Consider the following 17019-nt stretch of genomic DNA (forward strand, 5'->3'; position numbering starts at 1 on the left):
TCATAAGGTTGATAGAGTATCTTGGCTCAACTGAAGACGAAATATAAATTTTGCAGACGATAGGTTTTAATGAGAAATGTATTCTAGCTATAAGTCAAAGGATTAAAAAAAAAGCATAATTAATTTGCAATGAAGGAATTTTATGGGAAATGAAAAAGTGAATTGTCTAACCAATTTATTGCATTTTTGTGAAGAGAATGGAAACAAAATAATTTCACCTAGCATAAGACATATTTTAATATGTCCTATTTTATACCAATATACAAGGAAAACTTTTTTTGTGGTATTTATGCCACACAGCAATGTTCTTAACCAATAACACTAAAATAAGTACAGTTTGCATCTAATTATACATAAAGTTATACCCTACTTACGCTTCTGAGATTTGCGTAGTTTTCATTTGTATCACCTAGCATGAAATTTCAGGAAATTTCATTATGCGTTTTAGACATTTGGTTTGGATTAGTACTGTTGACAGACTTTACTCAAAAAATTTTACAATTTTATGCTAATAATGCATCAGATTTAATTTGTTTAGATATTTGCAATTTTGAGTTATTAGTTAATTGAGCAAATGAATAGATATATAATATATTCTTTAAAAAAGTACGAAATTTGGTATAGATGAGCAATTTTGATTGTTACAAATTACATGCGAATATTGAATGCTAAATCCTTATTTTTCAAATTTTTTGCATTTTTCAGCTGCCTTATCCATACGAACGAGTATAAAAAGGCCGAAGCTGAAAATAAGAATGACAGAAAATTATTTTATTTTAAGGCAGAGAAGTTACTTTTTTATTTTTATTGCATTGCAAATTATTTCCTTAAAAATTCTGGAACTAATCTAGAAAAAAGAACTAAAGATTGGAAGTAAAATTTAATTATTTCTGAATTGCTTAGGTACACAAAGGGAATTATTTGTTCTGTCATAAAATTAAAAAGATGATTATATTATATATCTGACAATATGCACAAGGAATAAAAGTGCCTACATCAACAATTGATAGAAAACCACAAAAATTACATTATGCATATGAAAAAAGAATAATTTTCCAACTTTTTAATTGTGATATCGCAGAATTAAATAAATATTTTAAGTTCCTTGATATAAATTCCCATTTATATGTCTTTTAAGTTTAATGATAACAATAACACCTAAAACATATGTCAATAAATTATACATTTACCATTATCTTTGTTTTCTGTTATATACTTGACGTTGTTAAAGTTAGTTGTTTGTTGCTGAGACGTGTTGTAGTTCAAGTTGAAAGGTTTGGCATCGCTTTTAGTTTCAAACTTGATAGGCTGAGGTTGAAATGGTCTAGTGTATAAATTTCCTTGATCTTTTGGCAAACAGTGCGGCGCTTTACTTTCAGGAGTAGTATTTTCGCATCGACTAACAACTACGGACTTCTCTGTAGAATTTTCTATGACGGAATGATCTTTGGGGAAACCTGACGCCAAATTTCTTAAAGCTTCTTGCGCATCTTGAACGCGTTTGGCATCGTCATTGAAATTGAAATCTATATTATTAAACTGTCCTGTCTTAACTTTATGTACTGTAAACTGGCTGCAGATAGGTTTGTACTCTGAAGTTGGAGTATTTATTTGGCTCAGACGATATGCACTAAACTTAGTACTGTCATAATTTTGGATACTGAAGTTGTTGACCTGAAAGCTTTCATCGCGATTGCATATTTGATTGTTTGGAAAATTGACTTGTTTCGACATTGAGAAATATCTTGGAATTGGTTGCTTTTTATTTGTTTGTTTCAGGTTACCTGTTCGATTCAGCAACAGACTGTTGTTTGGTTGAATATTTGCTGGAACGAATACTTTCTGCTCTGGTAATTTAGTGGCCAACACTTCAGTGGTATGGAAAATAGTCGGATTACCAGGCGGTAGTTTGCTGTGAATGAATGTTTGATTGCTATTTAATCTTGCTTCAGTAAAGTTCGTCACATTCTGATTATTTCTAACATTGTTTTGCTGCGTACATAAATCATTTCCTAGCTGCTTAAATTGGAAGTTTTCTCTTTGCGAGACAGTAGTATAGCATGTTGTACTGCTTACAGATATCCCAGAAAATGTACTTTGGGGTATGATTTGAATTGGTTCGGAATGAATTACTGTTGTATTTTCTTTTTTATATTCTATCCTTGATAATGCTGGTTCTTGTGGAATATTATTCACAATCTGTTTCTCTTTTTCACAATTTTGAGAATCTTGACATACGCTCTTACACGATTCTCCACTATTCAGTATGCTTGTTTTATTATCAAAAGATGGTTTCTTTTCGCATTCTTTCGGCGAAGTGTCACTTTTAAATGAGATTTCTTTCTTTTTTGTTACATTTTGTGGCAACGATTCGGTTTTGGGTTCTTTTGGTTGTTTGGCGTCACTTGGCGGACTAGAAGTGGCTGTGGGTGGTCGTTTTTCATCCTCATTCGCGATTGTCTCTTCTTTTATGTTCTTAGAAACTGGTTCTCCTTCACTTTCCGACTTTGTTTTATTTTTCTTTTGTGCGCTTAAGTTATCGTCACTTTTAGGTTTGGAAGGAGAAGAATCTGATCTGACTTTATTTTCACCATTTTTCGGCATTACGTCCGATTTAGATTCAAGATTCTCGCTCGAATCACTCTCGGCATCTTCCATTTCATACTTGATACCCTTAGGAATAGAGAGAGCTGAGCTACTGCTGTTAGCACCACATTTTTGCCGCTTCTCATTTTGCACAACGTTCGACTTCTTTTGGAAGTTCTTTGTATCGTTCTCTTTCGATTTCCCTAGTGGTGAGCTTGCATTTTTACGGTTTGAGTTATTCGGACTGCTGTCTTTGAGTTTTGGCGAGCACCTGCTGTCTTCATCTGTCTTGGCGATGGAATTCTGCGTTTTTCTGGAGTTCACCACCGGGGAACCCATGGATCGTGAAGCGGGCACCGTCTCTTGGCCTTTTCGGGAGCGTTTCTCCGAATTTTCCTTTGGAGTATTGTTTCCAGAACCTGAAAAATGTAAAATTAGCTAGAACATCTTGGAGACAAAAACTTTTGTGAGGTACTACACAAAGATAGTATTAAAGTAAAGTTAAATGGTGGAGAATTTCCAAGATTTATTGCAATAAGCTTTGAAAAAGAATTAAATAATTGCGAAATGATATAATATTTTCAGATTTAAGTGATACTTTTGTACTGTTTTTCGTATTAAGTACATATTTTAAGAGTACATATTAAAAAAAAAAAATTGATGTTTTAAACCTAAACATTATCATGCTATATGTTGTACGAATATTAGAACAACTTTTAAAAATGACAATTTATTTTGCTCTGCTATGGTACCTTTCTGCCTCTTGAATCTTTAGCTTTGTTTATCATAATCCAATAACTTCAGTTACAGACCCATTACTTATATATAATATCCGATGGTTAGTAATTACTTCTAAAAATCATGGATGATTGTTGCACGACATAAAATATTTAATTAAGTATTTATTTGGTAGGATTGGCTAGATTTGGTATGACGAACGTTATTTGCTTACACCTCTACAAATTCAGTGTTTCATTCTGGTGATGAAAGGATGGTTTTATTTTTAAAAGTGACAATTACTTTTATTGTCCGCCGCTTTCCTGTGATTCCTTTCTGCTTTTGGCGTGTCCGAAGGGCTATCTTTGGCCTTGTTTATCAATCCCCCGTTGAGGACGGATGCCTTGGCGGTGGACTCTTGGCTTCCCTTCCGTGTTCCTGCGGTCACTTTGGATCCTGACTGGTTGTGGCCGTTTGATGTCCTTTTCTCTGTTTCTTGATTGATTTTGGAAGGTTCGGCGGGGGTTGTTCTTTTTTGCTCCGACCTCCTGGTCTTCGCCACCGAATATTCGGGGCCCGAGGTGTCCAGCAACTTCCTTTTTTTGGCCGCCACGGGACACCCGGCCACCCTGTTTAGATATTAAATCTTCGTAATTTTTAAAAAGATAAGAAGGTATTACATCTCTTTAAAAAGTTATTTAGCTTTAAATTTAAATTTGTCGATGATTACTTTTTCCAAATTTGTTTAAATCGAATAAATAAGAACAATTAAAAATAAATTTATTTAAAGAATTGTTCTGACTCATTAGATAATTAACATTATTTTATGATTTAAACAGTTTTCAGATACTTTTAATTAACTTGACTAGTTTCATGCTTGTAAAGGAAGAATGTTTCAATTGATTATATTCAAATACTAATTTCTTAAGGTTTCGAAATGTTGGTAACAATATGCTATTTTAATATTTGAAGAATATAATTATCGGTTTAGCAATTAATTAGTTAAATAAAATTTTCCATGCAAGTAGCAGCGCTACCTGATAGTGACTTTTAAAAATTAAAATTATTTATAGTGATTAAAAGAAATTAAAGATTAAAAAAAGTAGAAAGTAATTTAAAAATGCCTTTTATTGCACAAAAAAAAAGGAAAATGCATTTTAAAGTTTTTTTTTTATTAAGTTTTATTTTATTACAAAATTTTACTTTTGCAAAAAAGAAGCCACAATTAAGAAATAATCCAATACTCGCACGATGAGATAATTATGCTTGTGAAATATTGAGGAGTAATTTAAAGGCTACAATGTTCACAAATTAGTCACTGCGTCATATTTCTTCGGTTACATTCCCGTGAAATTAGTTCAATTTTATATAAATTAGTTATATTTTATATAACTCCTGTTATATCAAATTATGTTATTATATCAAGTTATTAAAATTTCTGAGTTAATTGATAAATTTCTTAACTACAGTTTAAAGTTGTAAATAAAAACTGCACAAAATGGTAACAGTTGCTAAACAACTATACCAATTACTTTTTTTAAAATATCGTTTGCTTTTCAGACCAAAGAACAAACTTTTGTAAAGAGATGCGTTCTACTGTAGTAAATATGCCAATTTTCGAGACGTATTTTAAAGTTGTAGAAAATTATTTATATAAATTTTTCACATTATTTAATGTTTTATTCAAATTTATTAATAATTATTCAGAAAATTTAATAATAATAAAAAAATAGTAGTAGTTATAAAAACAATACTTTTATTAGTGAACTAAAAAGGAGTTTCTTTTTATTTTAATCATTTTTCTATTTTGATTTATATTTCATAATTATAACTATTATGATTTATTGAAATAAATTTCTTTTCTAATTTACTAGGAGATGGCGACACTTTTATGGAATCAAACTTTACTTAAAATTAGTTAGCATAATTTAACGTAACAGGAAATGAGTATAAGCATGAAACAAGTCAAATACAACAAAAGTGTTTAAAAATATCAAATAATTAAATAAAAATCATTCCATGACATAATTATAATAATTTATAAATTTACATACGTTCTGTGTTTGGTAAACTTCCCATTGATGTGACCAGACCCATCACAACCTCTAGTAGGGCAGCTGTAATGTAAAAATGACACCTGCTTAAAATATGTATGTTTTTCCCTTTTAATAATAGCATCAGGGTATAATTGAATATATATGCATACAATTTACTTTGGATGTAATTATTTGAAATATGCAAATATACAAATAAATAAAGATTCAAGATGAATAAAGAATCATTCATATTTCATCGCTCGGACAGAAACAAATATTTTTAATCTTCGTTCCGGGTCTTACTCAGTAACATACATCTTAATTAATTAAAAGCATATGGAGAAATATCCATAGAAAAAAAAAGAGAATAATCCAATTTCTATTTAGAGATCAATGACTAAAATATTACATGGACGAATGTTTACGTCAGTGATATAAATATTAAAAGAAAGGGTACATTTTTGAATGATTTTTTAATAAATATTGGACTCCTTGTATTCCCGAGACAGCGGAAGTTGAATTAAACTTTTTTGTTTGTTATTACATTTGATGGAACAATTTTCATGGCCCTCATTTTATGACAACACTGGATCACACAATTAAATATCAACATTCAACCTTGTTCTTCAAATTTAGTTGAATGAAATCAATTCATATGATATTTTAGTCACATGACAAATATAACTATGCCCGCTTCTAAATATTAATAGCTCATTTAAAATGCCTACTCTTCGTAAGCAGCTCGTTCACTATATTAAATCGCCATATTCCTTTTGTATTTATAGGAGTCCATTCTATCTTATGAATGGGTGCTAAGTTTTCCAAAATTAAATTGATATTTTCAAAAAATATCTTTCGATCGATCAACCACTTCAATTCGTTTGATGTACATCAAATGAACTTGAATTATTGTCTTTTGTACTGAAATATCTTAGCTTGGTTTTATTTATTTCAGATACTTATAATTCATTTCTGTCTAGTGACATCTAATAATTCTATTAATGATACTTGTTGCAACGTATAACTCAGGATTAATAAAATTATTATAGAAAACGAGTATGCATAGCTTTAATGAGTTGATTTACATATCATGTATCCAAGTACAAGATCAGTTCAAATGATGTGATAATTGCTAAGATATCAGACTCTTTCTGTAAAATCCCAATATATTTTAAAATCAAGATCTGTCACTTGATGATTGGTATTCATTTACACTCGCCAAACTGTAATTTTTTAAAGGCAACTATTTTTTTTTTATTTTTAATATTTGGTGATTGTTAATTAATTTTTGGCGACTGTTTCTTAATATTTGGCGATTTTTTTTTCTACTGTATGGCAGATTTGAAAAAGATGGTTATATGAAAAGTATCGTAGAAAAATATGTACCGTGTTCTTTCGTTTCACTCTGATCGCATTTTTATTGATTCAGCCAAGTTAAGAATTATTTCAGAGTCAAATGAAAGAAGAAAAAGTAAATAATTGTTGAAGGAGAAAACAATTGTATTGGGATAATATTTAAGTAAAATATGGTCAATTTTAGAAGAGATTTCTTTATCTTTGTGGAATTTCTAATAAAGTAAATTCTCAACATAAATCGGCGTGTTTTTGCGTAGTAGCATATTTCCTCTTTGAGTTCCACAAATGATCTGCTTAAAAACCAACAATATTCATCATCGCATACTTAATCATTCAGCTAAGTCGTCAAATGCAATTGAAGTGTTTACATGTTTATCGAAAACATCATTAATGAAAACGAAATAAATTAAGGTCACAGAACAAATAATTAAAAAAGTGCTTAATTCAATAAATCTAAAAGACTTGTATGTTTTCATTGAATTACTAAAAATAAAAGAGGTCAAGAGATGGAAAAAAAAATGATCGAATAATTTTACTTGTTTGTAAGAAATGATAATAAGTATTGATATTTTAAGAACGGCAAATTGATAAGAATTGTAAATTAATATTTTATGCATCAATTAAACGAAATGAAAATTTTTTCCATCTTATTTTATCAGCAAAACTTTTTAGTTTTTCTTGAGATTTACAGAAGTTATTCTTTCTTCACCGAATTACGGCTTATGATTTATTTGTTTTAGACATCACGTTAAAAAAAAAGAACAAATAATAGATCATGGAACTTTTCCAATCATTACCTTTCAGAAGGAAAACATTCGGATTCTTATAAAAAAGCATCAATCAATAGCGCATTTTTTTAACGCTCTTTCAGAGTAAACTTTTTTCGGAAGAAGTGGAATTCTGAGTGATAAATAAGTACAACAATATGCAATATATTAGAATCCAACGATTATTTTTTATTTCATCCTTTTATAATTGCAGAAAAACAATGTTTGTCAAGTTGCCATAACGTTAAATGAAAAATCTGCTACAATGTTATACGAAATTAAAATTGTGACAAACTATAAAAATTAAAAAAGAAAAAGAAATCTACCAAACGTTTTAAATTATTTTTTTTGATAGAAATATCATTTCTTTCAAAACTATTGATTAATTTTCTATGTTTTTATTATCTCTGAAATCTATTTTTTCCAGCATTTATTACATTAAATGAAAAAAATTATCGTCTGCTGTTTAAAGATTTCATGTCTTGTTCATTTGGAAACGCAAGAAATTCTCATCTGTAAATAAATAGTTGACAAAAATATAGTATAAAACAATTTTTGAAAGAATATATATTATTTTATATTATATACAAGAGAATGAATTAATTAATCTGAAAATAGGAGAAGAATAGTTAATTATTTTCGTGCACTATTTTTAAGTACGTGACTTATAAATTGATGACTTTATATCATTTTAAGATTTCGGCAATATTTAATAATTTCAAATATTTTAAACAAACTATTCAAAACAATATTCTTTCAATATCTATCTAAAAAGAAAATTTTTATTTAATCCTTTTTTGTTTTTTCATGACAAATAGAAATTATAATTTGAAATTATATTTCATAATTAATTTTTTATAACATTTGAAAAACAATGAAATTTTCTGCAGTTCTATTTAAATAGTATGTGCAAAGAAAATCACTTATTCATACAATCGTATAAGCATTTTTTGATCTAACTGATGGCAAATTAAATTGATAAAACGAATATAAAATATAGATTCAACTATTATATCAAATTTAATAATATTTGAAATTGAAAGGATACATTTTAAGAACATTATTTGTAATTAAGTAACACTAATTCAAAAAGATTTTTTTAGGAGTGTTAGTATGTAAAATTATAATTAATTTTTTTGACTATCAAAGGTGACAATACACTTTATTAAACTGTAACATCACATTTTATTTAATTTGTATTTTACCAAAATGTGTACACCTTTTACGGCTAGTTGTTTTTTAAATGTTTTTTTTTGATAATAAAAGTGATTATTATCGTTTTGTCGCATTATTTTCTTATTTTATAACTTTTTACACTCAAACTCTCACACTGAGTTTCTTGCCATTAGATTTAGATATTCTTCGGGATTACCAATTAGGCTTAATTTTTACTCCACATTGCACTGTCATGTTTAATATTTTTTTATGTAAGAACTATTTTTCTAAGAAATATTATAATGCACAAAATTCTTTTGCGGTTTGAAACACTTTTTTTTTAAAAATTAAAATAAAAGTTTCAATTGAACCAGACGATTTTTGAAAACAGCCGATAACAAATTTTCTATATGAACGATTAATATTCATAAAATAAACATTTCAAATAGTGTTTATAAAATATTGAAGAATAAGAAAGATTTTAAGGAACGTTTGGAGACAAATAATTCTTTCATTAATGAAAAACGTGAAAAATAAATCAAATCCATAGTTATTCCAGCTATAAATTATTTGTCGTTTGTTCTTAAACTTTCCTTTTAATATTCTTCCAAAATTTTGCTAATGACGTTGGCAACAGTTCTTTGCGTACTTTCTTGTTCTTCAACAATAAAAGATGAAGTTACAATTATGTAATTAAATAAACTTAGAATAGTATTAAAACTAATAAGAAATGTTTCCAAAATTATTTTAAAAATAAAACGTAACTATAAATAAAAACGAATTCAAAATCTCACATTTGCTTGCAACGGAGTATTTAATTACTAACATTTGAGAAAGTGATAGAATTGGAAGACAAATTGCATAAAAATTAAATTCACATCATTGGAAAGGCAAAATTTTGAATTTCTTGATGATATAAAATATTTCTTGTGGAGTAATTTGCTCAAAAGTTGCTGAGGAAAAAAATGGGATCACTTCGATGAACTTCTAATTAATTGAATATTTAATTAACTTTTTGCACTTTGAAAATTGACTGTACTCTTTCGCTTGTTTTATATAATAAGTTTACAATATTTGGTTGAATTCAGATCTATTATTAGAAGGCGATGTGGGTCATATATACGTTTGTTTATGACGTTTTTTTATATTAAAATAACTACAATGACGTTTATTTATATTAAATTTGTTATTAGATTGACCTAATATTTTTCTTATGATAATAAAATGTTTGAAAATGGTTAAAAATTAAATGTTTTAACTGACAATACAGGCAAATATTATTTATAGATCTCGAAGTCTGAATTTCGGCATGGTTCAGTGTTGACCAATTCAGTGAGCGAGTTCTCATGAGATTACATGATGTGTACGACGATTCGCTTTGAACTATTCATTGTGAAAAGTTAGTTTTTACATGTTTTAGAAACATAACAATAATTAAAGAGGTAAAAAGTTTTGATGTGAAGAATGTTTTTTTATATATTTATTTATATCAACCTAATAGTAATATTGTTTAGCAGCACTTGAATCTACCTAGCTACGTTACTAGCTAAATATAAACATCACTTAGAGATTTTATCTGTTGAGTGAAGATGATGCTTTTTGCCCATAGATTTGATATAGAAGCTTTGAACAGACTAAATATAGCTCCCCACAAAATGTCTGAAAGGCAAATTTTTGGATTTTTCGGCTGTGATGAGATTCCAAAAGGATATAAAGATACCAAAAACATCCATTAATGCTGTCTCAGATTAGTTAAAAAAGAATATATGAATTTTTTTATATTAAATGTATTATTATACAGCAGATATATCCTATATGTTTGCTTTCACCTAAAAATGTCACCAATTAGCTTTTAAAAAATGCTGCTATCTGAATTCAATCCATTAGTTTATAATTGGGAATACAATGTATAGCTGCAAACAAAACTTGTATCCAAAATGTTCAAAAATCGGTTTCGAAGTTAATATCGTGTTTTTACTTATCTGGAATTAATTATTAAACTTTTTTTCTACAGTTGATTCCATCATTTATTTGTTCAATATAGATGCTTTCTAAATTTATCTTCCATTTTTTTTGTTGCAGTTAAACGGCAGAAGCAGAGCTGTAAAAATTTTCAATAATTTTACCAAATAATCCATGAATTAGATTTTAATTCCTAAGAAGTTAATAAAACTCGCATTCATTTAATTGGAACTATGAAAGCCGCCCCCAAGTGCAACAAAACTGTCAGTGTCTTCCGAGAAAAGCGCTGCTGCTGCTTTCTGAATCAATAGAAGTTTAGTGTTTAATGGATTTTACCATCTAATTAAATTTATTTTCAGTACTTGAGAAAACCCTTCTCTCTCTCCCTCTCTCTAAAAATCGATTTTAAGTATTGCTCGAGACAGGACAGGACAGGGCAAGATATTCAGAGAAGGGGGCGAGGGAGAGCTATGATTAGATCTCTCCTGAATAAATAGGTTGAGCAGAGAGAAGCGCAAATTATTTTCATTTCAGCGAGTAATTTGAATTGATATGTTGATTGAAACCTGGACTCGATTATCCTAGGAGCTGAAATTACCTTTTAGCGACTTTTGATTGAGATTTTATCTAGATAAAATTAAATGTTGAATTTGAAATAGATATTGCATTTCAAAGCCTTTGATGACTGTAAAATGGAACTTTAAAAAATCGCGTCGAGTCATTTCTTTTTCCCAGTCTGAAATTCGAAGAAAAGATTAATGATAGTTGATTCAGACATAGAATGTAGAAAAAAAAATGTAATTAAGTTTTCTACTTTAATAATAAGAATTTAATTTTACATTCTATTATTTATTTATTCTGTTATTTTTTTACTCAATTTACCAAACATAAATTAAAATGGAAATAAGCCTTATAGGTAAGTAAGTATGAAAGAGTAAATTTCTATTAGGGGTCAGTTCTTATTTCTATTTAGTGAAATATAGTTTATGAAGCTTTTGGAAATCCATATTCGGAGAGTTTTATTAAAATCTTATTTAAGGAAGTTTGAGTAGAAGCAAGATGTCTAATTCGTGCATCGATGTCTAATTTGTGCTAATGCAAAATTTCAGTATTGTTGACTTTATATTAGAAAAAAAATGGTTTATTCTGGTTATAATTAGATTTTAAAAGAAGTATTGTTCTCTTCAGAATATTTTATAGGTTAAGGAAGGAAGGAGAAGGTTAAAAAATAATGTAATAAAAATTAGATACTGATTTTGTAAAGGGTGTCCCAAAAGGAACGCAAGATTTGAATTTGTCACTATTTTTGTAGTAAAGTGTTGGCAACCCTATTAAAAAGCCATTTAACAGCTTATAGTTTAGGGTTAGTAAAAATAGAGTGTTACACGATAGAACAACGAGTTTTGATTGTTGAACAATATTTAAAAAATAATGAAAGTCTGGCGGCCACAGTTAAAAAATTTGAGAATTGTGTGATTTAACACCATTGAATTTCTTTTTATGGGATTATTTGAAGTCAAAGGTCTATGCCAATAAGTCCATAAATAACTGAAGAAGAAAATCCAATGCTGCTTCAGCGAAATTCAGCCACATTTATGCAAAATGATCGTAGAAAATTTCGACAAAAGAGTGCGTATGTGCCAGCAAAGCCGTGGAGGGCCATTTACCCTCAGCGTTATTCCATACATAACCCTATACTGTGTACCTTATGATTCAATAAAAATATAAAATTTTAAAGAAAAAAAACTGTTTTTTGTTTAGTTCAAATCTTGCGTTAACCTGTTGTTCTATTGTGTAATATTTCATTTTTAATAACCCTAAACTATCAGCTATCAAATGCAATTTTTAATAGGGTTGCCAATGCTTTAATGCACGAAGGGTGGCAAATTCAAATCTTGCGTTGATTTTGGGACATCCTTTATTTTGATAACGGTTATTATTCATAAATTGCATTTCACAGCTAAGAGATAAAAAGACGATGAATAAATCTAAATAACAAAAAATAAATTAACTTTTATAACGAATATAAGCTTCTATTACAGAAAAATTTCGAATAATGAATTCTTCTGTTTTGATTTCTTTACAAAATCAGATTCAAATATTAATTTTTTTGGTAATGTTTGATAAGAATTTTTCTCTCTCCTCAATGGTTAAAAGGGTATAGCGTCAATTTTTAAGACATGCAACAGTTTCTCGAATTCATTTATTGTGTCTTTTTGTTTTCGATTTCACATTAAATTAGAATCTCACATTAATGCTGTCACATTAAAAAAATGCTCATAATTATTTTCAAAATTGAAGAAAAATTATCATAAATAATACAGGATTTTCATTTTCGCTTAACTGAGCATATTACAGATACGAAGTTAAATAAAACGATCGGGTTCATAAAAAAGTTTTTGATTTAAGTTTATATCTATACTTATATAAAGTTCAATGTGTGTGTGCGTTGGCGCTCTACAGGCCAAATCGTTCGACCTACGGCTACCAAATTTGGATCATGCATAACTTAGATGTCGGGAATGTGCACCTGGGGTCCCTTTTTTATTTTTAATTAGAATTTTAATTATTAAATAAAAACTAACTTTCTCGCCAAAAAATCTTTTCATTTCCCCATTGCCAAAGGAGTAAGGCTTCAGTTTTTTTTCCCACTCTAACGAGGATAGGCTTAACATATTTTCGGCCGATTATTTTCTTAGTGTTTGACACATTTAAAATTAAATATCGTTAATTAATCGATCTTTCAGATTCATTCTGAAGTACTTTTGAATTTAAATAAAATAGAATAAAGGAAATTAAAAATTTCTAATCAGCGTAGCGTTACCCCAACTGGCGTAGAAAATTCACTCATTTGCGTTACCATAATTGGCGTTGAAAATTACCCAGGCGCATTGTGTTCTGATTGTTGACAAATCTATTTTCAACGGATACGGACTTGCTTTTGAAGGCTTAACCTGTTTCAGATCGATTATTTCAAACGATTATGTTTATTTTCTTAGAGTTTCATGCATTTAAAACTAAATATTGTTAATTAATTGATCTTTTCATGAGGAATCTGAGAAAATTTTGTAGAAAACGTCTTGAGATATTACATAAATTAAAAAAGATATTCTTTAGTGCCCATAAGATTTAAATACTCAGCGATTTTTTCAGCTTTCATATTTAAAAAAATGCTTCGTTTCAGTAAAAAAATGTTCTTATATTAATTGCAATTTAACCATTTCCATTTTAATTTAAAGTATAAATTCTACGGGAGCTAACAGAAAATTAGAGCAATGCATATTACGTTATGACTGAATTCCTTTATAATATTATGAATGAATTTTATAACTATCAAAATTTGAAGCTGTAAAATATTTTGATGAAGAAGCTATTAAAATAGGAGTTATATAAAATAATTAATTATTAAAATTTTAACGAGCATTAAGATTGGCGAAACGGCTGGTCGCCAAAAGAGGCTAGTTCCTAATAAAAATAAAAGTGATTATTTGTCTGTTGTTGCTTTGAACGCCAAACCGTTGGACCTAAGCGGCCAATTTTAGTTTGGATTTACTTTGAAAGATGAGAACATGCATCGCGGAGCCAATTTTTATAAATTTTAATTAATTAAAAACTAAACAAGATCTTGTAGTATTTTGTCGATATCATTCAGGAATATTATCATCAAAAAGTTAATTTTATATCAACTTGAAATTTGGAAAATTATATTTTTAATAATGTCAATAAACTGACTTGAAACTTTTTTGAATTTTGATAATTTTTACTTGTACCCAAAGTATGCAATAAGAAATAATTGTCCGAAAATTCGAATTGTAATTTTGGCAAATCTCTGTATCTCAGACCTTCCTTAATCTAATAAACAGATTTCTGGAATATGGTTGCCCGTCTGTCTGTCTCTATGTGAATTCGATAGCTCAAAAGCGCTTTCAGATACTACGGGAATGTAATTTAGTATATGATTTTTAACAAATTTTTATATTTCTAGCGAATTTTGGAAGATAACCATTCAGAGGGAGTAGCTTGTCTGTCTGTCTGAATGTAAGTCAATATGATGACTAAAAAGGAAAGAAAGTTGTCAGAATAAAATTTGGTATACATATATGAAGTGTAGATATCTATCAAATTTTGAACCACATGCATGAAAGGCTTCACCGAGAGTCTATACTTTCATAAGCATATGAGCGCAATATTTCTAAAACACAGTGATTTAAATATATGAAATTTGGTATGTGATCTTGTGACTACAGTTATAATTCTATGTCAAATTTTGTTTCAATTGATTGGAAAAAAGGATATCCAAAATATAAATTCAATTTTTCGATTCTTGTGTAATAGCCAAATCCTAGCGATTAATTGCCAAAATATTGCCACATATATGAAAGGTTTCACCAACAGTCTATACTTTCATAAGCATATGAGCGCAATATTTCTAAAACACAGTGATTTAAATATATGAAATTTGGTATGTGATCTTGTGACTACAGTTATAATTCTATGTCAAATTTTGTTTCAATTGATTGGAAAAAAGGATATCCAAAATATAAATTCAATTTTTCGATTCTTGTGTAATAGCCAAATCCTAGCGATTAATTGCCAAAATATTGCCACATATATGAAAGGTTTCACCAACAGTCTATACTTTCATAAGCATATGAGCGCAATATTTCTAAAACACAGTGATTTAAATATATGAAATTTGGTATGTGATCTTGTGACTACAGTTATAATTCTATGTCAAATTTTGTTTCAATTGATTGGAAAAAAGGATATCCAAAATATAAATTCAATTTTTCGATTCTTGTGTAATAGCCAAATCCTAGCGATTAATTGCCAAAATATTGCCACATATATGAAAGGTTTCACCAACAGTCTATACTTTCATAAGCATATGAGCGCAATATTTCTAAAACACAGTGATTTAAATATATGAAATTTGGTATGTGACCTTGTGACTACAGCTGTAGTTCTATGTCAAATTTTGTTTCAATTTATTGGAAAAAATGATATCCAAAATACAAATTCAATTTTCCGGTACTTATGCAATAGCCAAAGGATAGCGATTTATTGCCAAAAATTCGCTAAAGATCGAGCGCTATAAAGCTCGTTCGTAACTTTTGTTTGGCAATTGCATGCAGGTAATAATGCGCAACATTTTTTAGAGAGTGTGCGTGAATGTTTTGGAAAGATCGTTGCCACTGCTTTCAAAATTTTAGTGTAATATTTGCAATAATAATTCAAACCATTTTTATTATTTTTCAAACATTTAATCACTTATATTATTGAAATTTAAAAAATAAAGATTCATTATTTTTCGTTTTTTTTCATGCGTTTTTCATACTGCGAGAAGTTTAATTTTTATTATTTTTGTGTAATTTATAAGAAAAATTCTCTAAAATATTAAATATAACATTCATAAAGCAAAAATAAATAAATAAATAAAATGCTCGTTAATAATTTTTGAAATATTCTTTCAACTAGCTATTCACCATACCATTTAACGTGCGGCTATATTTCGAACAAAATGAAAGCAAAGTTTTAATAGTGGGATCTACTGCTTTAGTATCAGGAAAAGAGTACGAGAAGCTAAAATATCGCATAAGATAACATGGACGTATATATTAAAATACATAAATAGTAATTCTTTTCATGTGATTTTATTTGGGAAGTTCATTTACAGAACTGGTGTAAGGTTACGAAAATAAGACGACTTAAATGTTTAACTTAAAGTTTAAATCAGTTTGATGAGGAAAGAGTGAATACGAATTTATGCATTAAAGAGTTGATTTAAAATAAAACATAATAAAAATTTTCTGAGAAGAGACTAGTCGCCAAAGATGGCTAGTTTTTAATTTATGCATATTTAAATATTGCTTATAAATGTTCTATTATGGAATAATATTTCCTATTAAAAATAAAATTTTGAAACATATATCTTTAATACATTTTAAATTACGAAGTATTCTTTTAACATGAAAATAGAAAAATTTCAAACCGAATGTTTTTGCAAAAATTCGAAAAGAAATTAAACTTTTAGAACAGCCATTCAAATGCAAAATAGGCAAGACAGTCACAAAATATGCTTTAATAGCTGGAAAGAAATTCATATCGAAACAAATTTCATTATAGAAAGCATTTAAAATACAATCTTTATAAAACGTTAGTGAAAAGGAAATTCTTAAAAATGTGAAATGATTATATTTTCCTTTTGAAGTTACATTTACTTTTAATACATTATTTACTAAAATAGGAATATTACAGAATTTTAAAATAATAGTTTTCATATCTTTAAGAATTTAATTCTGCCATTTTTTCTCTTTTACGAATATGTCATACGAATGGAACAAGAATCATACAAAAAAAAAATGGCCGGAATAAATTGAAAATTATATGAAGAACGAACCAAGTCAAGTATTGATTTCTTTAAGTTTTTTTAATACTTC

At 28.3% G+C, this 17019-nt stretch overlaps 1 protein-coding gene across 3 annotated transcripts in view; it reads right to left on the bottom strand.

Moving 5' to 3' along the window:
• Positions 1–17019, bottom strand: part of LOC129981726 (myelin transcription factor 1-like protein) — a 145308-nt gene that overhangs the window by 69881 nt on the left and 58408 nt on the right. For all 3 annotated transcript variants that reach the window (XM_056092684.1, XM_056092683.1, XM_056092682.1), the window contains exons 6-8: positions 5358–5420; positions 3607–3932; positions 1191–3005 (exon numbers count right to left, since the gene is read on the bottom strand). In XM_056092684.1, coding sequence (XP_055948659.1) covers positions 1191–3005; positions 3607–3932; positions 5358–5420 — 2204 coding nt within the window. The remainder of the gene's footprint in view (positions 1–1190; positions 3006–3606; positions 3933–5357; positions 5421–17019) is intronic.

This window comes from Argiope bruennichi, chromosome 8 (assembly GCF_947563725.1).
Source record: "Argiope bruennichi chromosome 8, qqArgBrue1.1, whole genome shotgun sequence".
In the NCBI taxonomy this organism is placed as follows: domain Eukaryota; kingdom Metazoa; phylum Arthropoda; class Arachnida; order Araneae; family Araneidae; genus Argiope; species Argiope bruennichi.